Source organism: Vipera berus, assembly GCF_964194415.1.
Source record: "Vipera berus genome assembly, chromosome: 12".
NCBI lineage: Eukaryota > Metazoa > Chordata > Lepidosauria > Squamata > Viperidae > Vipera > Vipera berus.
Window position 1 is genome coordinate 4,381,201 of NC_138215.1, and position 24,806 is coordinate 4,406,006.

A 24,806-nucleotide genomic window follows, 5' to 3' on the forward strand; every position below is an offset into this window, starting at 1 on the left:
AGGCTGCAACTCCAATTCCAAAAGAAAGGTGGTGCCAAAGAATGTTCAAACTATCGCACCGTTTCACTCATTTCACATGCTAGTAAAGTTATGCTTAAAATCCTACAAGCTAGACTCCAGCAGTATGTGGATCGAGAACTACCAGAAGTACAGGTAGGATTTTGAAGAGGCAGAGGAACTAGATCAAACTGCCAACATACACTGGATCATGGAGAAAGCTAGAGAGTTCCAGAAAAACATCTACTTCTGCTTCATTGACTATGCTAAAGCCTTTGATTGTGTGGATCATAACAAACTGTGGCAAGTTCTTAAGAGATGGGAGTACCAGACCATCTTATTTGTCTCTTGGAAACCTATATGTGGGCCAAGAAGCAACAGTGAGAACTGCACACAGAAGCACTGATTGGTTCAAAATTGGGAAAGGAGTCCGGCAAGGCTGTATACCACTGCCCTGCCTATTTAACTTATATGCAGAGCACATCATGAGAAAGGCAGGGCTAGATGAATCAAAAGTTGGAATTAAGATTGCCGGAGAAATATCAACAACCTAAGATATGCAGATGATTCCACTCTAATGGCAGAAAGTGAAGAAGAACTAAAGAGCCTCTTGTTGCGAGTGAAGAAGGAGAGTGCAAAACTTGGGTTGAAACTTAACATTAAGAAAACCAAGATCATGGCAATCCGGCCCTCTCAATTCCTGGCAAATAGATGGGGAAGAAATGGAGGTAGTGACAGATTTTATTTTCCTGGGCTCCAAGATCACCGCAGAGGGGAACTGCAGCCAAGAAATTAAAAGACCCTTGCTCCTGGGGAGGAAAGCCATGGCATATCTAGACAGCACACTAAAATGCAGAGATATCACCCTGCTAACAAAAGTGTGTATAGTCAAGGCTATGGTCTTCCCAGTTGCAATGTATGGCTGTGAAAGTTGGACCATAAGAAAGGCTGAGCGCCAAAGAATTGAAGCCTTTGAACTATGGTGCTGGAGAAGACTCCTGCGAGTCCCTTGGACTGCAAGGCGATCAAACCGGTCAGTCCTAGAGGAGATCAACCCTGACTGCTCTTTAGAAGGCCAGATCCTGAAGTTGAAACTCAAATACTTTGGCCACCTAATGAAAACAAAGGACTCAACTGGAGAAGAGCCTCATGCTGGGAAAGGTTGAGGGCAAGAGAAGAGGGGGACGACAGAGAATGAGATGGCTGGATGGAGTCACTGAAGCAGTAGGCGTGAGCTTAAATGGACTCCAGAAGATGGTAGAGGACAGGAAGGCCTGGAGGAACGTCCATGGGCTCGCAATGGGTTGGACACGACTTCGCAACTAACAACAACATGGCTATAGAAGGCTATAGCCATAGATTCCTAATATACCAACTCTCAAAGTGATTTTTTTTCTGAATGTATCTTTGATCTTGACCCAAGGAAGAGTTTTTTCTCCAGTCTTTTTGGAGTTGTAAATTCTGCTGCCAATAGATCAGGGAAGAACAAAATTAGGCAATTAAATAATTAACTTTCTTAATGCAACATGTCTAACAGTATTTTAGAAAGCAAGGGAGCAACATTCTGCAAAGGAAACTGCAAGCCTTCAGTAGAGATCAGGCAAGATTGTTGTGTGGCATCAGATTTAACCATGCAGTGCTTTAGTAGGAGAAAAAATGTAGAGAAGGTTTATTATGCTGCAAGTCACCTTTTAAAGCTTACTTTGACTTGGCCGTCACTAGGTAGTTTAGGCCCACTTTTCTCCTCTGTATCATATTATTATGGGATGTTATGAGAAATACATTGGCTAATTTAGAAGGTATGTCATCAGTGGTGACATGATAGCAATGTTCCAATATTCAAAGGGCTGCCACAAAGAAGAGGGAGTCAAGCTATTCTCCAAAGCATCAGAAGGCAAGACAAGAAAAAAATGGATAGAAACTAATCAAAGAGAGAAGCAACCTTGAAATAAGGAGGAATTCTGGGAGTTGAAGTCCACAAGTCATAAAAGGGCCAAGTTTGCAGACCCCTGTCGTAATCTGCCCCTTCATCTTTCAAAAAAATGATTTGCATTCACCACGATTAGCTTCCTTGATCGCCAATGGGAAGGCACGGTGTGAATTCTACGCATGAGCCGTGGAAATACAGACACTCGTTCCGTCAAAGGGCACACCGCTTCCTCGCTTGGGCTGCACCACTGCTTGGCAGGCGTGTTCAACTTTGTGGCTCAGCTGAATTTTTCAGGTGTGGCGGGCCGCAGTTCTCATCAGCTTCAGGAAGCCTGGGCGATGGAAACCTTAGGCCAGGCTCCTCACAGCTGAAGCAATCCAGCTTGCCCGGGGTCAGGTTGGCTGTCGCGGGAGGCCCATCTCCGTCCACCAGCTCCACCACATATGGGGCATGAGCCTGCCGCAATGGGTAACCCAAGGGACTTCAAACTAGGCCCTTTTATGATTTGTGGACTTCAACTCCCAGAATTCCTCAGCCAGCCTCCATTTTGTTTGTTAGATTTAAGACAGGGGTCTTCAAACTAGGCCCTTTTATGACTTGTGGACTTCAACTCCCAGAATTCCTCACCAAGCCTCCATTTTGTTTGTTAGATTTAAGACAGGGGTCTTCAAACTAGGCCCTTTTATGACTTGTGGACTTCAACTCCCAGAATTCCTCACCAAGCCTCCATTTTGTTTGTTAGATTTAAGACAGGGGTCTTCAAACTAGGCCCTTTTATGACTTGTGGACTTCAACTCCCAGAATTCCTCACCAAGCCTCCATTTTGTTTGTTAGGTTTAAGAAAGGGGTCTTCAAACTAGGCCCTTTTATGACTTGTGGACTTCAACTCCCAGAATTCCTCAGCCAGCTTATGCTGACTGAGGAATTCTGGGAGTTGAAGTCCACAAGTCATAAAAGGGCCACGTTTGAAGACCCCTGGGCTAACCTGACCCTGGGCGAGCCAGATTGCTTACAGGGAGAGGCTGCACGTTGCAGGAGGATGGCCACTGCTGACATACCTTCTAAAGCGTCCAGGAGATTATGAGTTCTAGTCCCGCCTTGAGCACGAAGCCATCCGAGTGACCTTGGGCCAGTCACTGTTTCTGAGGAAGCTCCTGCGGCGAGAAGCGAAACGTCTTCCAAGAAACGCGGGAAAGTCCGGTTGCCTCGCGGAAAAAGCGCCTTTGGGACAACCGCGACCCGGAGGACCGAGAATCTCCCCTCTACATTTTAGATTTATGGAGCGCGCTTCCTCTCGCGAGAAGATGCGAGACGCCCGCCTGCGAGCCCCCGCGCCCGCCTTTTGCTTAGCTCCGGAAGCGGAAGCTCTGCTCGGAAGGCGGGCTCAACTGCATCTGGTGCAGCCGGCGAAAGAGGCGGCAGAGGCGGCGACTCGCTAGGTAGGAAGGGTGGCGGTCAACCGAGACCCCGGGGGGCAATCGGGGCCCTGGCCGGGCAGAGAGGGTTGTGCAGCGGGACAGTTTGGCCGCGGAAGAGCTGACTCGGCTAATCCTTGGATGGGAGGCCACCCGGAGACCCAACTCCAGGGCGACCAGCTCTCCTGCCTCCCATTTTCCAATCTGGCAGTGAGAACAATGGACGGCTTGCCTTCAGAAGCTGTAGTTGCTCCATCACTGGAGGCCTTTAAGGAGAGACTGGACAGCCACTTGTCTCAAATTGTATAGGGTCTCCTGCTTTAGCTGGGGGTTGGACTAGAAGGCCTCCAAGGTCTCTTCCAAACCTATGGCTCTGTGATTCTACGTCCCCCCCTTTGGGAAAGGACAGAGAAACTGTTCCGGTAAGGCCACCAGGAAACCACCTGGTTGGGTTGTAGTTGCCAGATCATTTTTTAAGCCTTTGCCCGTGAAATGCTGTTGCTGACACCCTAATTGGTGCTGGGTGTGTGTAGCAGAAGATTCCCTCCTTTGGTTAGGTGCTGCCATCTAGATGGGATGAAGGGTTCGGGGTGTACGTGCAACCTTGATTTAGAAGAATAGACTTTCTTTGTTTGTAATATGAATTTATTAGATATTAGCCTGTGCTATTTAGCCTGGTTTCACGCAGCTAAGCCGTTCTTTGGCTTGTTGCAGTTGGAACTAAATGTGTGGGCTGAACACAGGTGTTACGGCAGGTAAACCCATAGCTCACTATGTTTTTTATTCTGTGAATTGCCTGTCACATATATCAGATGGACAGTTATATTACTTGAATAAATTACGTCTTCATATAATTCATGTAGTTCTGCCTGTATAAATCCTGGGCAACGAACTGTGGCTTTGTATGTTACAGGCTTGTAATTACTATGGGACTTCTTAGTAGTTAATGGTTTTTTTCAATAAATTATGTATGAAGTCAGATGTATAGACTTTGTCTTAGGCTGTATTTTCATAACATGTTAAGTGAAAAAGACAATAAATTCCATACCGTTGGATGGTAATAGTAAATCCTTTCATAGTGATAAATAAGCAGTGGTTTGTGCTTAATAGTTTTTATGAAATCAACCAGTTATTATTTCATAATGTTATGAATTTATTAACCAGTAAATTGGGTTAAACAAACTCGGCTTTAGTGCAATTTGTGAAGGCAGTCTTAGTTTCTCTTGTAACACTTCCAAATAAAAGTGTTATTTGTGCAGAATTTGATTTGCAGGCAAGATTACTGTGTAATGCTCTATATATCGCTGAATGTTGAGATGTCATATAGCTCTGCAAATGCTTCAGAATTTATTCTCTTTATATTTCCTCTTCCTCCTTTTATCGATATCTTCCTGTTTTAAGCATTCTTGAGGCAACATGATAGATCCTGTTGGAAACAATTTCTTTGATCTTCCTGAATATGAACACACCCAGGATGAGACCTTTCAGCCTCTCCCACCGCCAGGCTCTCCGGGATCAGCTGAAGATGCCTTACTCAATGGAGGTAATTATTCTCTTGACAACTGAAATATTATGCATTTATTTGTGAATAAGCCTTACAGTATTCCTTGGGAGTTTCTCCAAAATATACATACATATTATAAATGGTCAATGCTGGTAACAAAAGTTATTTTAAGAGGATTTCATTTTCTATATAATTATACGCACGCATACATATATAGTCATCATGCTACACGTGGCAGAGTCGTGGCAAAAGCTCCTGAACTAGTGTATATATTTTCTACCTGGCTAAAAATGTCCCAGGTATAGTTAAAAATAATTTAAAAGTGTCATCTAGAGCAGGACGTTTCACAGACTCTACCACTTTTAGGACACGACAATAATTCAAGTACCACCAGTGCTTAGCAAGGTGTCTGTCACTGTGTCCTCTATTGGTTTTCTTTTTTTGCCTTCGTTTTTTCCCCCCAAAGGCTTTCTCAATGACCCTTTGATTATTATGTGTCCAAAACATTTAAACTGTTCAGAACCGCCAGCTCTGGTTTGGCACCTTGCCAGGATTCTGTTATCATTGGGAGAGAGAGAGGAGGAACAAATGGGCAATCAAGCTGTATGCTTTAATTATTGGAATCAGGAAGGGGGGGAATCGACAGTTGAGGAAGAGCAGAGGCAGTTTGGAATCCGGTTCATGCTGGAGCGCTGGCATCTTCAAGGCTGTTTGCTCTGAGAGTGGAATTTCACCAGCCCAAACACCTCAGAATTTCTCATAATATCTTGGTGATGCTGGATTGGCTATGCACAGACGGTGGGGAGGGCTCAGGGCAATCGGGTTTTAGCTCTATTGGGCAGGAATTTTAGATTCCGCTCGATTCTTCGGCAATCAGCGTTTCTTAGTAAAATTGCCTTTTTTGCTTAAAATGGAATCGAGAGGTTTACTTCTCTAAGGGGTCAGACTGGGCCAGGCCTGACATAAACCGTGCCTTTGTTTTGCTTTCATTTAGCAGTCTGATTGTACTTCATCCAGAATTATTTGTTTTTGAGGGGTCCAAGGTCTTACGGTTTTTTCCCATCATGTTGCAAAGGCATTTTTCTTCATTTAGCTTCAAGCCTTTTACCTTCAGCCTTCAAGCCTTTTCTTATAGGGACTTCATAGGACATATTCTTGTTGGCAATAATGATCTCTCTTCTGTTGTGGCTATAGGAACCAACCTTGCACATTTTGAGCCTAGCCAAGCCATAACTTCAACACCATCTCTGCCCACCTGCACTAGGTTGACCCTGCCTGTTAACACTGTCTTGTTTTTTTTTAAAATATCGACTGGCATGTTAGCTTTGGCATTCTCTTCTTGCCTGCACATACGTCTTAGCTAGATGTATTTCCTAATATGAATGATTCATGACAAAAATCCAGCAGGTACAATTTGCATTCCTACTTTTAGAATTAAATTCTACAGTATTTTATTCACCAGATCCAGAGGGAGATCAATTGCCACAAAGCAAGGATTCTTCTGTGACCGCAAGAAGAGCTGTTAAAAGAACAATACCTAAATTAGATGCTCAAAGGTACGTAGTCATGTTTTACTCTCTGTATGTGTGCGTATCCTGTAATTTTTTTTTACACAAGCTGTTCTGCTGTTTTGAAAATGGTTTTCATGATGTCAAACTTCTGGAACAGAGATGATTGGATCTTTTTTTTTCCTGTTGACCCATTTGGTGCCCTTCCAAGATTATGAGAAACCTCTTTGTCACTGAGTATTGGAAGCCTCTCAGCTCTCTGTAATTTCCATTAGAGACACCAGTCCTCATTCCATGACATTTGGCTGTTTGATCCTGTATCTCTTAATTGTTTGAGTTTTTCTTTTGCTCGTCTCTGCCTACCTCATTGATTTGTTTTCTTGGGATCTGTGATTGTTTTTGGATTCTAGAGGTTCTAGAAATTGGTCCCCCCTCAGTTTTAGTTTAAAGCCCTCCTGATGAGTTGGGCCAGTCTTTTTCTGAGTACATTTTTCCCTGTTTTCGTTAAGGTGCAGCCCATCCCTTGCCAACAGTCCTTCCCGTAGGAAATGCAGTCCATGATCCAGGAAACCAAGGTTTTCTTGGCGACACCAACCCTTTAGCCATTGGTTTATTTCTAGAATTCTTTTTTCCCCTCAATGGGTGTTGGCCGTTCATTGGGAGTGCTGATGAGAACACTACTTGTGCTCCTAGCTTCTTAACTTTATTGCCTACTTGTATTCACTATTCAGGATTGTACTCAGGTTGTTTGTTGTGTCGTTCGTCCCAATGTGGAGGAGGAACAAGGGGTAGTAATCTGTGGGCCTAATTATTTTGGTTAGGTTCTCAGCCACATTTTTTATTTTTGCCCCAGGGAAACAACATACCTCCCTGGATTGTATGTCTGGTCTGCAGATGGATGATTCTGACCTTTGAGGATAATAATAATAATAATAATAATAATTTTATTTATATACCGCCCTTCTCCCGAAGGACTCAGGGCGGTGAACAGGGCAAGCATAAAAAATACAGAGATACAAAAGTTAAAAGGGATTAAATATATGCCCAACTAAAAACAGTAAATACAAATATTAAAATAACAATAAAACACCCCCCCATCCCCCATCAGGCCAGGCCGGCTTGTTCAAATAAGAATGTCTTTAGATCGCGACGGATCTATTACCAACACACTCTTTTCTTTTTGGGAGGCTGCAGTCTGGCGTGCTTTTCTGTTTATCTCTGGTGTGTTTGTTGATGTGGCTTTTTTAGGAATATTTGAAGTTGTTTTTTTGCTAGGTGTCTGTATGTGGGGTTGAGGGTGGGGTTGTGGGTCTGCGTGTTTCCGTCTAAGGGGATAAATCGATTGCCCAGTTTTCTGGTTGGGTAGGATTGGGCAGAAAGGATTTGTTTGTTGTATTCTGTTTCTTTCTTTGGGTATTGTCTTTCCTTCTGTGTGTGACATACCTGCATTTGTCCTCCTCCAAGGGTTTATTGGTAGGGTCAAGTCCTCGGAGTTATTTGTTCATTATTTGGTTCGGTTTGGGTGGAGCTTTTTTTCGTAGGTTGGAGTTTGGCTAGAGTTACTTCTAAGTTCCTAACCTTTTCCTGTAGTAGTTCACATAATTTGCATCTGATGCACATATAGTTTGGGTATTCTTTGGGCATCAGTGCATACATGGAACATGTATTGCATACCACAATGTACCATGAATTTGGTGTTTGATAGCCGCTGCTGCCTCACCTCCACCTGTGGGCCTCCCAGTCCACTGCTGCCACATCTGCGCCACCCCCAGCCGCCTCACCGGTCCTCTGCTTCACGCTGCTGTCAGCCACCTCCTCTCCACCATTCGAGCTGCCGTTGTGTCGCGTGGCCCAGTTTGCTATGCCGGCCTCCGCTTCGTTGTGCCGGGTTGGGTTGCTGGACCACTGGGCCTTTCCGGTAGGCCTCCACTGGCCTAGAAGCCCTCCAGTGTCCCCTTTATGATCCTGCACGGCTGCTCTGTCAGATTGGGGGGGGGCGTTCCACTTCCGGTTCACTGCTCTCGGTCCCCCCCAAAGCATCGAGCTGCTTAGCTGTGTTCTTGAGCTGGCCCCCTCCTTCTCTGCTGCTGGCTGCCTCAGACTCCACGTGCAGCCATTCCTTTGCTGCGCTCCGGCTTGCTGGCCTTTTCGTCCTGGCCCCAATTTCTTCTTTTCCTTTATCCTTTCTGTCTTTCTAATCTAACTTTCTGCTTCGTTTTCCTCCCTTCCCCCTTCTTCTCTCCTAGTACCTTCCTCCTTAGTTTGGTTACTTCTCTCCCTGTGATCCAATGCTGCTTCCTACTCTACCATTAACTGCAGTGATTCATTTAACAGCTGTGGCCAGAAAGGTCATGAAAAGGGGCGAAACTCACTTTAAAAAACTATCGCTTAGCAACAGAAATGTTGGGCTCCATTGTGGTCATAAGTCGAGGCTTACCTTTAATTTGTTAAAAAAAAAGTCAAGGCTGCTTTCCTTTCTTATATAAAATGTGTTGGTTTGGGAATGCTGTGTTCCAAAATGGACTGTTTCTTTATGAACCCTGCTGGACCTCCAGAGTGGTCTTGTGGGAAGAGGGTTAAACGGCTTGAAAAGTAAACTCTCCAAAATGAAAACGTTTCAAAGCATTCTGGACAGAATTCCCCAGCTGAAATTACTCAAAATTCCTTCCGGCTCAGACTCATAAAGTGTTGGCTTTCTCTCTCTTGGATGATGGAGCACCTATTTAAGATTTTTCCAAGTAACAGGAGACACTTCTGATGTTTGCAGATTAATTTCAGAGCGAGGACTTCCAGCTTTGTGCAATTTGTTCGACAACGTAAAATTCAAAGGTAAAGGTCATGAGGTAAGAAATGGCTGAGAGAAATTTTGGATTTTTGTAGTTGTTGCATCCATATCTAGTCTAAAATATTGTCAAAGTTGTAATGTTCAAATATGAAATTTGTCTTTTCACAGCGTCCATGCCAGTGTGGGTTAGCTTTATTTAAAGTTGTTATGCTGAAATAGAATTTATTATTTTAAGTAAGTTTTGTTTAATGTTATAGTTCTGCAACTGTTGAGGCTCCATCTCTGCAGGCAAAATAATTATTCAGACAAAGATATTCTGGATAATAATGAAATGACAGACATAATACAGATAGTCCTTGACTTATGACGACAATTGAGCCCCAGATTTCTGTTGCTAAGTGAGACATTTGTTGAGCTTTGCCCCATTTTACGACCTTTCTTGCCAGAGTTGTTAAGTGAATCCCTGCAGTTGTTACGTTAGTAGCACGGTTGTTAAGTGAATCTGGCTTCCCCATTGACTTTGCTTGTCAGAAGGGGATCACACAACCCTGAGTTACTGCAACCGTCATAAATGTGAGTCAGTTGCCAAGCCTCTGAATTTTGATCACGTGACCACAGGGATGCTGCCGTGGTCTTCAGTGTGAACACTAGTCATAAGTCAGTTCTTTCAGTGGTGGTGTAACTTCAACTGGTCAGTAAATGAACTGTAAGTTGAGGACTACCTGTATGCAGTCTCAGGATACAACAATCTCTGAACACAACATCTTAAAAACAGAAACCAAAAAAAGAAAAAAAGAAAAAAAAAGGAGAAGTGCATTCTAATATGAAGATACGGGGTTCAGAATGTTCATTTCTAAAAAGTTCTTTTCTGAATGCTCTTGTGGCATTTAGCCTTACAAGAAAAAGTAATTTCTGTCTTTGAGGCTATGAAATGGTCAAAGAAACGGGCGTGGTGCTAACAGGGAGAGGGCCAAGAGGTTTTGACATGCTGTATTTTGCTTCGGATACTTCAACTGCGCATTGCAGAAATAATCAGATGTAAAGAACCAGCCCAATTCAGATGGAAAGCCAAGGTGTAACTAGCATCCCAAATTTCTGATAAGGGGAAAAACCCCACAAGTCTGCCAGATCAGACTAGCAGCCTCCCAACCATCCGAGCCTAATGCTTGGGGGAAGAGCCTTTTGGGGCATTAAAAGGGGAGGGGCCCCTCCAGTCTCCTGTGGCTGTGTTGGTCAAATATATTATCCTTTATTTAGGAAGCTGACCTGAAGACGCTTATAAGGCACATGGAACATTGGGCTCACCGTCTCTTCCCTCAACTTCAGTTTGAAAATGTGGTGGACAAAATAGAGAGCTTAGGAAATAAAAAACCTGTTCAGGTGAGTGTCAATTGGATTAGTTTGGGGTGATCAAACTCAAGGGAAAGCCTACGCTTCTTCACCTGTGATAAATCAGTTTTACCTTTGCATCTCTAGGCATGCCTAAAGAAAATTCGGCTTGATCTACCTCTTTTGAATGAAGACTTCGGAAGTAATAAAGGCATGTATGGCGTTAAAATATTTGCACTAGATTCTTTTTGTTTTAATATGGATCAAATGTAAATACAACTGAGACATAATATCCTAATGGTCTAGGATTTTTAGTTTATTAGTTTATTAGAAGTTATTAAGGTAAAGGTTAAGGTTCTCCCACACATGCGTGCTAGTCGTTTCCGACTCTAGGGGCCGGTGCTCATCTCCGTTTCAAGGCCAAAGAGCCAGCGCTTGTCTGAGAACATCTCCGTGGTCATGTGGCCGGCATGACTAGACGCCAAAGGCGCACGGAACGCTGTTACCTTCCCACCGTAGTGGTCCCTATTTTTCTACTTGCATTTTTACGTGCTTTCGAACTGCTAGGTTGGCAGAAACTGGGACGAGTAACAGGCGCTCACTCTGCTACGTGGCACTCGGGATTCGACCCGCCAAACTGCTGATCTTCTGATCGACAAGCTTAGCGTCCTAACCCACTGAACCACCGCGTCCCTTTAGAAGTTATTAGACCTCAAGTTAAAATTAAGGCGAATTTATACTAAGTAACTCATAACTGTTAAGCACTTAGCATAGGTACTCCTCGACGTATAATCACAGATTTCTGTTGCTGAGCAAGACAGGTGTTAAAGGAGAGGTGCCTGGTTTTATGAATGGCTTTTTTTTGCCATGGTTGTTAAGCGAATCCCTGTGGATGGCATGGCCATAATGCGAATCCAAGATTCTCCCATTGATTTTGCTTGGGATGGTCACAAATGACGATCATGTGACTCTGAGACACTGCGTTGCTCTAAATACAGGCCACTTTCCAAGGGTCAGATTTTGATCATGTGACTGTTGGAGAGGCTGCAACAGTTGTAAGCACGAGGATTGGTCAGCACCGTTGTAACTTTGAACAAGCAAACGGTTGTAAATTGAGGACTACCTGTAGTTTCTGTTGAGTAAGCCTAGAAAATAAATGCCCGTGCGTGTTTGTTAATAAATGTTTTGTTGAGTAAGAGCAGAATAATCTCAGTTCCAGTATAGCCTGCCCCAACCAGATACTTTCTGGATAAGTTGGAATCGCTTTTCCCAAGAATCCCAGCTGTCCTAGTTTGGTAAGAATGATCTAGTTCTTTCTTCACAAGGAGTACAGGTAGTCCTTGACTTATGACCACAGGAGTCCAAAATTTCTGTTGCTAAACAAGACATTTGCTAAGTAAATTTTGTCCCATTTGACGACCTTTCTTGCCTTACTGTTTGATTCACTTGTTGCTAAGTGAATCACTGCAGTTGTTAGATTAGTCGCACGGTTATTAAGTGAATCTGGCTTCCCCATTGTCTTTGTTTATAAGAAGGTCACAAAAGTAGATCCGGGACACTGGAACCGTCATAAATATAAGTCGGTTGCCAAGCATCTGAATTTTGATCATGTGACTGCAGGAACGCTGAAATAGTGTGAAAAATGGTCATAAGTCACTTTTCCCCAGTGCCGTTGTAACTTTGAATGGTGACTCAATGAACTGTTGTGAAGTCGAGGACGACCTGGATAATTCAGTTCTAGAATTGCTTGCATTTGTGGGATTTCATTTTGTATCAGGATGCTTGATTGCATACATATTGTGCTTCAGATGGGGCTCCTTATCTTGAATGCCATACTCTCGAATTTGGTTGCACATTTGGACTTTTTAATGGAAGTGAGTCTTTCTGGCCTTCTGCACCTCTGGGCTTCTCCCAAGGTTGGCCTCAGGATGCATGTGGCCTACTAGCATTTTTCGTGGCCTCTGGAATCTCCGCAGAGGTACAGGGCCCAAAATTAGGGTCCCTTATTACACTTCTAGGGACGCGGTGGCTCAGTGGGTTAGGACGCTGAGCTTGTCGATCAGAAGGTCGGCAGTTTGGCGGGTCGAATCCCGAGTGCCACGTAGCAGAGTGAGCACCTGTTACTCGTCCCAGCTTCTGCCAACCTAGCAGTTCGAAAGCATGTAAAAATGCAAGTAGAAAAATAGGGACCACTACGGTGGGAAGGTAACAGCGTTCCGTGTGCCTTTGGCGTCTAGTCATGCCGGCCACGTGACCACGGAGACGTCCTCAGACAAGCGCTGGCTCTTTGGCTTTGAAACGGAGATGAGCACCGGCCCCTAGAGTCGGAAACGACTAGCACGCATGTGCGGGGGAACCTTTACCTTTTACTTATTACACTTCTGGGGGAATCTAAGGGACCAGATAGGTGATTTCAACCTTGCAGATGCTGCAAAGTTAGACTTTGGTCTGACTCATTTTTCAGTTACAGCCCCTTGACCCACTCAGTCATTAAAGGTACTAGGTCAGGGCTGGGCGACTAATTTTCCCAAGGGGCCGCATAAGAAACTAATTCTGTTGTAGAGGGCCACTGCCATCTCTCTGCCACCATCGTGGGTTGGACAGACAAAGAGGGGCCAGGGTCGTAAAATGCCCAGGTCTGAGTGATGAATTTGATTAAACTTCTTTGAAATTTCGTGAAGAAGCTCAGAACTACCTTCCACTTTGAGGCTGGGGAATTGGGAAGAAATTCAGTTTCTAATTTCCAAACAAATGAATGCCAGGGAAAATTATCTCAGACTGTTTAAAAAAGGAGTTATTTTATTCCTTTCATTCAGTACCATTCAACTTGGGAAGTTGGCCTAGCTAGAAAGAAAATACATTTCAGACCCAACATGTGGCTGCAATAAGTATTGGTTGTATTTGTAAGCAATACAATACATCCCCCAGGTAGCCACAGACAGTAATGAAATGGTTCCTGCCGACAGTGTCTGTCTAGTTGTCAGATTTCTGTGCGATGGCTCCACACACTCATTGTTGAAAGGACTGGATTGCAAGGAAAGAAAAGGGATATGTCGCTTGCTTCTGTATAAATTCCAAAAAGTTGTATAAATATCACTGGCCACAACAGGTTTTACAACTAGGTTTCTCTATTGTGCAACCACCCAAAGTTGCTTAGATGAGATGGACAGCCATGAAGATCAAATAATAATAAAAATAAACATTTCCTGAAAAGAGAGCATATTGATTTGGGCATTTCTAGCGATAAGATGTGACACGAAGGGTGAAGTAATCCCTGGAGTGCTTTTTTTTTGGAAGCAATCCAGTTTAGGTCCTCCTGCTTGAGCAGGGGGCTGGACTAGAAGACCTCCAAGGTACCTTCCAGATCCTATTCTATTCCTATTCCTATTCCTATTCCTATTCCTATTCCTATCCTATCCTATCCTGTTCCTGTTCCTTTTATTCTATTCTGTTCTGTTCTATTCCTATTCTATTCCTATTCCTATTCCATTCCATTCCATTCCATTCCATTCCATTCCATTCCATTCCCCTATTCCTATTTCTATTTCATTCCATATTTTCTGTTCCATTCCATTCCATTCTATTTTATTCCTATTTCTATTTCATTCCATATTTTTTATTCTATTCTATTCCTATTTCTATTTCATTCCATATTTTTTATTCTATTCTATTCTATTCTATTCTATTCTATTCTATTCTATTCTATTCTATTCTATTCCATTCCATTCCATTCCATTCCATTCCATTCCATTCCATTCCATTCCATTCCATTCCATTCCATTCTCCTATTTCTATTTTATTCCATATTTTTTATTCTATTCTGTTCTATTTCTATTTCATTCCATATTTTATATTCTATTCTATTCTATTCCTATTTCTATTTCATTCCATATTTTTTATTCTATTCTATTCCTATTTCTATTTCATTCCATATTTTTCATTCTATTCTATTCTATTCTATTCTATTCTATTCTATTCTATTCTATTCTAATTCTAATTCTAATTCTAATTCTAATTCTAATTCTAATTCTACTCTAGCTGTAGAGGTCGCCTAGATCAGCGATTCTCAACCTCTGCAACTTTAAGCTGTGTGGACTTCAACTCCCAGAATTCCCCAGCCAGCCATAAAGCTGCTGAGGTTGAGCAACACTGACCTTGCTGATAACTGATTAATAGTGATACTCTTCCCTCTAAAACAGGTGAAGATGACAACCGTAGACTAAGCCCAGCCGCTGAGGAATCAGTTTTCCTTCCCGAAACGCAGAATACACAAAACGAGTCTGATTCTCCATCTTTAAGTCCTGCCCTGACCGAGGAGCAACAGCAGAGAATCGAAAGGAACAGACAAAGAGCCTTTGAAAGAAGACAAGCAAAAAAACAGCTCAGTCAATCTCCGAACGATGGTGAGGTCTATGTATGAACTGAAACACCAAGGCATTTTGCGATACTAGAATTCTCAGATTCCTGCTCAAAGTCACAATTTTAAATCGTTTAAACCTAGAGAGGTTCCTCTTTCCGTCCCTCAAAAGTTGCTTTTCTGAAGGCCGAAGAGTCTCGTTTTAAATAATGCTGGAAGTAGAACTTTGATGCAGCAAATGGCTGGAGGGAATTTTCCTCTTTGTGTTGCTAGAACTCACTGGTTCAGCCTGTGGTTGAAAGTTGATGCTTCTTGATTTGATTTTTGGAAAAGGGCTCCTGATCTCTGTTCACAAGTGACATTTGAGAGTAACAACAGTAGGCAAAAATTACAGGCTGCTTAATCCACATTGTTGGGAGACTTAGGATTCATGAGTGTTTAAATCAGGGGTGGGCAACTGTGGCCCCTTGACAGCCTGTGGACTTCCAACTCCCAGAATTCCTGAGCCAACCTTGCTGCAGTTTATTAAGGCAGCATCCCTTTTTTCCCCTGAGAAAATCGGACATAGTTTACAAGTGTGTTTCTCAGCCCCTGGAAAATATGTCTGTGCCGTAGATCAGCGTCCACCTGATACAGCCATCCCAACTGTTGGCTGCATGGCTCCAATAATTATTTTTTAATGTTAAATTGTGTCCTGTTTTCAGAGACTGCATGGACAAGCCCCTGCAGTTTTCTTGGCAAGGCTTTTCAGAAATGGTTTGCCGTTGCCTCCTTCCTAAGCTGAGGGAGAGTGACTGGCCAAAGGCAGGGGTGTCAAACTGCTGGCCCACGGGCTGGACGCGTCACAACAAAACCGTGCCCACCCCTATTGCCGGCAATGGGGGAAAAGCTGATACATTGCACAACGTCGTGAGTTTGACATGTCTGCCTAAGGTCACGCAACTGGCTTTGTGCCTAAGCGGGGACCAGCTATCCTGGTTTCTAATCCAATGCCTTCACCGCTACACCAAATGGCTCATATTGATTTTTTTACTTGGGCTTTAATCCAGTGTAGTTTTGGCCCCAAACTTCTTTCTCTGAGTCCTTCCTGGCCCCTGCGACTTCTAACCACTGGAACAATTGTGCGCCTTTGCTGTAAGCATTTGGAATGATGCTGGGAACAGAAAGAAACAGCTCACATTTCTTATGTTCTGTGCTATTTAAAAATAGTGTAAGATCTGATTTGAGAACTCTGGCAGAGCCTAATGGGTCATTATTGGACTTGGGTGTAGTCTTCCATGGAATTCTGTAATAATCAGAATGTGCTTATCAGAATGTACATTTGGATTTTTTTAAAAGTCAAGTATTTTCTGCAAGTATTTGATCCCTTAGTGATAATTATTTCCCATTTTCAACTAAAGAGATTTTTTTTTCACTTCATAAAACTCATGGAGCAATTGACCAGCTAGAAAACTGTGCCATGGTAATTATGTTAGAGGAAAAGAGTTAATGCACAAATAGTGATTTTTAAAGCCAACTTTTTGTTTCCTTTAGAGTTGCCTACAAATGAAGAATACGGCACCATTACAACTCAGGAAAAGGATGATATCTGCAGAGACAAAACTGGTGTCCCTTTTCAAGCCACCGAGAACATGCAGAGTAGTATAGATCAATGTGTTTTTAGTTGTGTGGAATAGGTATAGCATAGTTTAGTTTTTACTGCAACTTTAGATGTTGAGGCTGGTTAATTTGGCAGCTGTTGTAATTTGCAGTGTTTTCTGTTCTGCCAATGTTTTAAGAACCGTTTCCATTTCAGTGGAAGAACATTTTAAGCCTGAAAGCAACATTTCTAGAGCAAATGTTAATGAAAACTACACATAAAAGTCAAATGATGCTATATTTCTACAATTTAAATCTTTTATAACTTTCCCATTGTGAAGTATTTGTAATTGCCTATATTTTATACCAGTAATGAAAGTAATAAATCTTGGAAACCAGAACTAATATGTAGGCTTCAACCTGAAAAAAAAATCCAGTAATCCTGCAATTGCGGGTTAAGTGCTATGATTGCCTTCTGGATGAAGAAAATGGCTATCCAGACCGCTGGGTTTAAAGGCATAGACTGAAAGATATGCAGAAATAGTGAACTAAAATTTTTGCTTACTAAAAGCAAGAGATGATTTGGAAAATCTTGATATCCCAATTTCATGAAGGTCACAACTAGGCCTTTTTCCCTTCTTCCTCTTCAATCATGTCCAATTCTCAGAAAATGCTTGGACAAATCCCTGCGGTTTTCTTGGTGAGGTTTTCCAGAAGTGGTTTGCCGTTGCTTCCTTCTTAGGCCTGAGAGAAAGTGACTGGCTCAAGATTACCCAGCTAGCCTTGTGCCCAAAGCAGGACTAAAACCGATACTCCCATGTAACACCTCTACTCCGCAAGCTGCATTGGCTTCCGGTTGCCCTCCAGGTGAGATTCAAGGTGCTGGTAATGACCTATAAAGCCCTGAATGGCTTGGGTCCGGGATATCTGAGGGAACACCTGCTGCCAGCATCAAGTTCCCTTCGTCCAGTGCGCTCCCACAGGGAGGGTCTTCTCAGGGTGCCGCCGGTAAGATTGCCGGCAGGTAACGCCCAGGGCGAGGGCCTTCTCAGTGGGTGCGCCTGCCCTCTGGAACCAGCTGCCCGTGGAGCTCAGGACTGCCCCCGACCTCCGTTCATTCCGCCGGGACCTGAAGACCTGGCTCTTCGAGCTCTCTGGCCCAGGCTGAGAATTTTAATTTTAATTTTAATTGAGGTTTTTATTCTCTCAGGGACTATTATAATCTTTTTAATTTTTGTATTTCTTGTTTTAATTCCCTGTACAGGGAGTGCAGAATTATTAGGCAAGTTGTATTTGTGAGGATTAATTTTATTATTGAACAACAACCATGTTCTCAATGAACCCAAAAAACTCATTAATATCAAAGCTGAATATTTTTGGAAGTAGTTTTTAGTTTGTTTTTAGTTATAGCTATTTTAGGGGGATATCTGTGTGTGCAGGTGACTATTACTGTGCATAATTATTAGGCAACTTAACAAAAAACAAATATATACCCATTTCAATTATTTATTTTTACCAGTGAAACCAATATAACATCTCAACATTCACAAATATACATTTCTGACATTCAAAAACATAACAAAAACAAATCAGTGACCAATATAGCCACCTTTCTTTGCAAGGACACTCAAACGCCTGCCATCCATGGATTCTGTCAGTGTTTTGATCTGTTCACCATCAACATTGCGTGCAGCAGCAACCACAGCCTCCCAGACACTGTTCAGAGAGGTGTACTGTTTTCCCTCCTTGTAAATCTCACATTTGATGATGGACCACAGGTTCTCAATGGGGTTCAGATCAGGTGAACAAGGAGGCCATGTCATTAGATTTCCTGCTTTTATACCCTTTCTTGCCAGCCACGCTGTGGAGTACTTGGACGCGTGTGATGGAGCATTGTCCTGCATGAAAATCATGTTTTTCTTGAAGGATGCAGACTTCTTCCTGTACCACTGCTTGAAGAAGGTGTCTTCCAGAAACTGGCAGTAGGACTGGGAGTTGAGCTTGACTCCATCCTCAACCCGAAAAGGCCCCACAAGCTCATCTTTGATGATACCAGCCCAAACCAGTACTCCACCTCCACCTTGCTGGCGTCTGAGTCGGACTGGAGCTCTCTGCCCTTTACCAATCCAGCCACGGGCCCATCCATCTGGCCCATCAAGACTCACTCTCATTTCATCAGTCCATAAAACCTTAGAAAAATCAGTCTTGAGATATTTCTTGGCCCAGTCTTGACGTTTCAGCTTGTGTGTCTTGTTCAGTGGTGGTCGTCTTTCAGCCTTTCTTACCTTGGCCATGTCTCTGAGTATTGCACACCTTGTGCTTTTGGGCACTCCAGTGATGTTGCAGCTCTGAAATATGGCCAAACTGGTGGCAAGTGGCATCTTGGCAGCTGCACGCTTGACTTTTCTCAGTTCATGGGCAGTTATTTTGCGCCTTGGTTTCTCCACACGCTTCTTGCGACCCTGTTGACTATTTTGAATGAAACGCTTGATTGTTCGATGATCACGCTTCAGAAGCTTTGCAATTTTAAGAGTGCTGCATCCCTCTGCAAGATATCTCACTATTTTTGACTTTTCTGAGCCTGTCAAGTCCTTCTTTTGACCCATTTTGCCAAAGGAAAGGAAGTTGCCTAATAATTATGCACACCTGATACAGGGTGTTGATGTCATTAGACCACACCCCTTCTCATTACAGAGATGCACATCACCTAATATGCTTAATTGGTAGTAGGCTTTCGAGCCTATACAGCTTGGAGTAAGACAACATGCATGGTCAAAATACTCATTTGCCTAATAATTCTGCACTCCCTGTAAACCGCCCTGAGTCCTTCGGGAAAGGGCGGTATACAAATCCAAATAAATCAATAAATAAATAAAAACTCAGTGTCTCCTGGGTTCTAGCCTGGTACCTTAACGTCTGCCCCAAAGTGGCCCTAACGTATACCTGGAGACTGGATTTATGTGGGGAAAGAAAATACACCTTTGGGTCAGACTCAAGTCCTAATGAGTGTGTGAACACATCTATGCTTTTTTCTTGGTGGCAGCTCAAAAGGTGCTCATCAATACCTCTCTCTAGGATTTCAGGGTGTTTTTCTTCCTAGTGTATCAGTTACAAACCCCAGATTCCCGAGAAGTCTCCAATACAGATAAGCAACAATCCCACCTGTATTTTGCTTCCAAGTCTAGACGGATTTGACAGTGTGACCATCCATCGTACACAAACAGACCAAAGAATAACCATTTTTATTTTTCGAAACCACTTCAAGCAACTGTACAATGTGGACACCCACATCTGCAACCAACCAAGTTTGACAGACACTGTCAGTCAAACTTTCTACCTCCCTCCTTTCCCCCCCCCTTGGCTGCTACATGCAAAGTTCAGACAAGGTTGTGAAATCTTTTGCCCTTCCACTGAAAGTGATGTTTGCCAGATTTAATCGTAGTTGGGGAAGGAGAAGATATTTTTTGTTGCTTCCAGAAATTCATATGAATTAAATCTTAAGCCTGGCAATTCATGGAAGTTTGCTGACAAATGAAAGCTTGCTTTACGTATTAATGCCAAGCTGGTGTGAACCCAGCTGAGTGCTTGTTGTACGTGGGAAGTCTGGCGTCTGAATGATAGGTCTTCAATAAAGGGCACATAAATAGCAGCTAGGTACAAACCAGCCACCAGTATTTTAGTGTGTTTAGAGAATATACAACCTATGTGGTTAAACATGGTCCATTGCAAATCCAGAACATTGGCCTAACCGTTTGCAATTATATTGTGGAAATCTAGTTATTTTTGTGCTTCTATAGAGAAATTAGGATTCCTACAAAGAGACTTTGCAAACCCAACTTTCAGGATAAGAAAGTAACATATCTGAGCATCAAAAATTTCTTGGCTTTGCTTCCTGTAGACTTCAAAAACTCTTCAAAACACTAGGTAACTCTGCTTATAAACAAACTTAAAAAGACTGAACTAAATTTGTTCTTAAAGCTACATCTGACTATTTTCTGTCATTGAAATACTGTATATCCAAGTATCTGCATGTCAGAACAACTAAAAATGATTAAATAACTAAACAGTAGCTCAGTGTTTCTCAACCTCAACTTGGCTCGCAACTTGGGTGTCCTCCTTGACTCCTGGCTCAATTTTGAAGACCATATAGGAGCCATGACCAGGGGGGCTTTTGCCCAGGTTCACCTGGTGCGCCAGTTGCGACCCTACCTGGACCGAGATGCCCTACGCACAGTCACTCATGCGCTCGTGACCTCCTGTTTAGACTACTGCAACGCTCTCTACATGGGGCTGCCCTTGAGGACCACTCGGAGGCTTCAACTGCTGCAGAATGCGGCCGCGTGAGTTGTGATGGGGGTTTCCCGATACTCCCATGTAACACCTCTACTCCGCGAGCTGCATTGGCTTCCGGTTGCCCTCCGGGTGAGATTCAAGGTGCTGGTGATGACCTATAAAGCCCTAAATGGCTTGGGTCCGGGATATCTGAGGGAACACCTGCTGCCAGCATCAAGTTCCCTTTGTCCTGTGCGCTCCCACAGGGAGGGTCTTCTCAGGGTGCCGGCGGTAAAAGATTGCCGGCGGGTAACACCCAGGGGGAGGGCCTTCTCAGTGGGGGCGCCTGCCCTCTGGAACCAGCTGCCCGTGGAGCTTAGGACTGCCCCCGACCTCCGTTCATTCCGCCGGGACCTGAAGACCTGGCTCTTCGAGCTCTCTGGCCCAGGCTGAGAATTTTAATTTTAATTTTAATTGGGTTTTTTTAACTTTTTCAGGGACTGTTGTAATTATTTTTAATTGTTTTTAACTTTTGTATTTCTTGTTTTAAATACCCTGTAAACCGCCCTGAGTCCTTCGGGAAAGGGCGGTATATAAATCCAATTAAATAAATAAACCTCAGCAACTTGTGTAGACTCCAATTCCCAGAATTCCAGCATGCTGGCTAGGGAATTCTGGGAGTTGGAATACTGTACATCAGACACGTCAAACTCGTGACGTCATGTGACATCACGCAATGTATCGGAGCCTTTTCGCCATTGCCGGCAATGGGGTGGGCACAGCTTCCAGATGACGTGGCCGGCCCGTGGGCTGGCAGTTTGACACCCTTGCTGTACATGATCTTTAAAGTTGAGGAACACTACACTACCCATTAAAATAATTTAAAGCAGCTAGCTTAATGTAAGTTTCTACACAGTCAAAATTACCAAGCAGGACTATTTTAAAGAATTAAGCTGCCACATCATGATTTACTCCCTGAGGTACTTAAGAGCTAAGACACTTCTCTGTATTTAATTTATAAAAGAGAAACCCTATCTTCCATTACCAATAGTTGCTATAAATGGATTTAAGAATGCAATCTTAAAATAGAATCTCAATTTTTTAAAGATAAACAACACTGTAATAATAAATTTACAACTTTTTTAAAAAAGGAAGCTGACAAAAGAGGTTGGGACGGAAGCTGTGTGAAATGAGGTCTCACGCTCCACGGTCTACAGATACATCCAAGAGAGACAAATCCTTGATTTCTTCTAGCAAATGATACAAGCTCCTACACTGGGTCTGCCGATACTCTTCATCAAATCCTTCCTTTGCCTGGTTTGCTTTGGCCAAATCCTGTGCAAGTTGAGTTTCTTCCGCAGTCTTTGTGACTTCCCTTATTAAATCTGTGTTAGACATCTGGGACCTCTCAGACGGTTCCATTTCTGAGGTCTTGTATGGTTTGCAGCTTGTGATCTGAAGTTGGATCCTATCTGCATGGCAGCGAGATGTCTGTACAGAGATTTTCACCTGGGTAAAAACAACTTGGAGTAAATCTCTTTGATGGACCTGCCACAGCGTAAACTCCTAAACATCCTTGGCTCCATTTTGCTGAGAAAGGTATAGTTTATTTAGAAGTCAAGCATACTGCAATAATGGAAAGCCAGAACAGAATCGTGTGCCAAAATCCCTACGTTCAACTCCGCCCCCTCCCTTAGCTGCCTCCCATCAACCACCCGTGGGCTACCAATGAGGTTCAGGCAAGATGTTTTCATAATGGACAGTCCAGGCACAGTTTGGTATGCAGCTGGTATACCAGGTGACCTTGAAGCAGCATCTCGAGGAGATACAGAACTTACTTCCGATTTCCCCCAAGCTTTCCCCATTACATTTCCCTCCTCCCCAGAGTTCATGGCAGTCTATTCCTGAATAGTAGCGAAGCAAGCATAAGGTGGCAGCTGATAGTCTCGCTCATCTAAATAAACTGACGGGGCGTGTCGTAAAGCAGCAGCCCCAAACCTTTTTGGACCCCAGGGACCGGTTCTGTGGAGGGAGGCTTTTTCCACAGACTGGCAAGGGGTGTGGTTTCACACGCTGCCTGGATCCCATGCATGCATGTGTGAATGGCGCTTCGGTTGCTTGTATGGCATGGTTCCTGGTGGGCCGCAGACTGGGGTTGGGGTAGTAAAGATTTATCACTTACGGTCACATGATCAAAGAGGTTCAGAGTCACAGGCTCTCCAGCTGTGGGACTGGCAGTAATTTTGGTGGGGAAGCGCTGCAGAGAACCAGGTTGCCATTCACAGTCCCCACCTGTTGGACAGGAGATGACCAACCCTTCCTTGTTCCTCAGATAGGCAGCCCCTTTAATACCGTACCTGGAAGAGAAAGGGCTTGGTTGACACTCAAGCAGGATCCTTTCAACCTTTATTTTTAATAGCCAGGATGCTGATGCATCAAACGGAAGTCACAGGCCAGACGTTAAAAGGAACAGAAGCCTAGATTGGCTGCTGAAGAAAAGAGCACTCTGGATTGGCATCCTGAAGATCGCATGCCAGATACCTTACCTGGGGGATGAAAACACACCCCGTATCAGAGACCCAGAGCATGCACAAAGGAGCGGCCGCGGAGAACCTACTCTAGAGACACACGTCAGCCCTTTGGGAAGGTCCAGACAAGAAGTATAAGCCATGAGTATTAAAGGTGCTTTTTTCCAAAAGGCAACTGGACTGGGTTTTTTCCTGGAAAACGTTTCGCTTCTCACCCAAGAAGCTTCTTCAGTTTTCAGTTCTTGGATGAGACGTGAAACATTTTCAAGGAAAAAACCAAGGAAGCCCAGTTGCCTTTTGGAAAAAGCACCTCTGGGACTGTTCTGTGCCAGCCTACGACCGGCCCTGTTGGAATGTCAGGGACAAACCCTTTTTATATTCAATAGGTGGTTCAGTGGGTTAGGATGCTGAGCTTGTCGATCAGAAGGTCAGCTGTTTGGCGGGTCGAATCCCGAGTGCCGCGTAACAGAGTGAGCGCCTGTTACTCGTCCCAGCTTCTGCCAACCTAGCAGTTTGAAAGCATGTAAAAATGCAAGTAGAAAAATAGGGACCACTACGGTGGGAAGGTAACAGCGCTCCATGCGCCTTTGGCGTCTAGTCATGCCGGCCACATGACCATGGAGACGTCCTCGGACAAGCACTGGCTCTTCGGCTTTGAAACGGAGATGAGCACCGCCCCCTAGAGTCGGAAACGACTAGCCCGCATGTGCAGGGGAACCTTTACCTTTTAATCCAACCAAATTTATTTACAAAAGCTAAACGAAAAAGTTCAAACAAAAGTTAAACAAATACAGACCAAGACTTTATCAGAAGCTCTTCAAGCGGTTGCCTTCAGCAACCAGCACCTCCCACACAATCCCCTTTTAAACAGCAGTCTCAAGGCATGGCTTCTCATTGCTTTCTCCCGAGTTGCCTCATTGCTTTCCTTTGCTCAGTTCTGCTAGATTGCCTTCTGCTCCCAGTGTCCCTGAACAGAGCCAGCTGTGGATCGTCTTCTTCCAATCTTTCAAGCTCACACAGCTGGGTGAGGAACAAGACGGGAGGGGCCTGGCTGAGAGTTCTGCGGTGCATCAGAACCTTCTTCTGACACCAAAGGCTCTCCAAACCCCTCCTCCTCCTCCTCCTCTTCAGAATTGTCCGACTCAGCTGCCGAAACCACAGGCTGACGCTGAATCACAACAGGGACAGCCATGACCTGGATGACTGAGAATCTCCACAGACACGAGTACTAAAGCTAAACTATATTGTAAGCTTAGCATAAAAGAATCTTGAAGTCTGAAAGCCCTTTTCCCTTCCCCTACTTTGACTTTCCAGAGAACTGGAGGGTTCCCTTCTAAGACACTTCCCACCCCTCTTTTCCTTCTGTGGGCCGAGATGCCTTTTGCTTGATATTGTCTAGGGCTGCAGTTCTTCCAAGGTCATCCTCGCGTGCCGCCAACGTGGACTGAGGTCTAAACCACGGCGTCTTTTGCTACGTTTGGCACAGACACTCTTACCAGTCACTGTGTGCAAAAATTTGCTAGCTAATCGTGAGATCTCCACGGAGCCTTTCCCCAAGTTTCTAAGTTTAGCTGCGTCTCATCTTTTGACGTCCCCTTGACAA

General features: G+C 43.8%; 2 protein-coding genes across 4 annotated transcripts in view; one reads left to right on the plus strand and one right to left on the minus strand.

Moving 5' to 3' along the window:
* Positions 1–3,333: 3,333 nt before the first annotated feature.
* On the plus strand, positions 3,334–20,642 carry TIPIN (TIMELESS interacting protein). 3 transcript variants are annotated; one of them, XR_014027717.1, is made up of 9 exons: positions 3,334–3,366; positions 4,744–4,885; positions 6,309–6,402; positions 9,122–9,197; positions 10,397–10,519; positions 10,616–10,679; positions 14,668–14,871; positions 16,359–17,270; positions 20,201–20,642. XR_014027717.1 is itself a non-coding variant. In XM_081337581.1 (8 exons), exons 2-8 carry the CDS (start codon positions 4,759–4,761, stop codon positions 16,499–16,501), a joined length of 831 nt encoding a protein of 276 aa, XP_081193707.1. In that variant the 5' UTR covers positions 3,334–3,366; positions 4,744–4,758; the 3' UTR covers positions 16,502–17,658. The 3 variants fall into 3 exon arrangements, 2 of the variants coding, with proteins under 2 accessions (XP_081193707.1, XP_081193708.1); XM_081337581.1 differs by lacking the exon at positions 20,201–20,642 and having other exon boundaries at positions 16,359–17,658; XM_081337582.1 differs by lacking the exons at positions 3,334–3,366; positions 20,201–20,642 and adding an exon at positions 3,603–3,764 and having other exon boundaries at positions 16,359–17,658.
* The window catches only part of DIS3L (DIS3 like exosome 3'-5' exoribonuclease), a gene marked incomplete at its 5' end in the record, with an annotated part of 42,825 nt that continues 35,914 nt past the window's right edge, over positions 17,896–24,806 (minus strand). The window contains 2 exons of the mRNA XM_081337570.1: positions 17,896–22,184; positions 22,858–23,032. Coding sequence (XP_081193696.1) covers positions 21,873–22,184; positions 22,858–23,032 — 487 coding nt within the window. The 3' untranslated portion in view covers positions 17,896–21,872. The remainder of the gene's footprint in view (positions 22,185–22,857; positions 23,033–24,806) is intronic.

Bases quoted from the DNA above. Each gene is read 5' to 3' on its own strand.
- TIPIN (XM_081337581.1), top strand. From the start codon at position 4,759: ATGATAGATCCTGTTGGAAACAATTTCTTTGATCTTCCTGAATATGAA. The intron at 4,886-6,308 runs GTAATTATTCTC...TTTATTCACCAG, and splicing joins AGATGCCTTACTCAATGGAG to ATCCAGAGGGAGATCAATTG. The intron at 10,520-10,615 runs GTGAGTGTCAAT...TTGCATCTCTAG, and splicing joins GAAATAAAAAACCTGTTCAG to GCATGCCTAAAGAAAATTCG.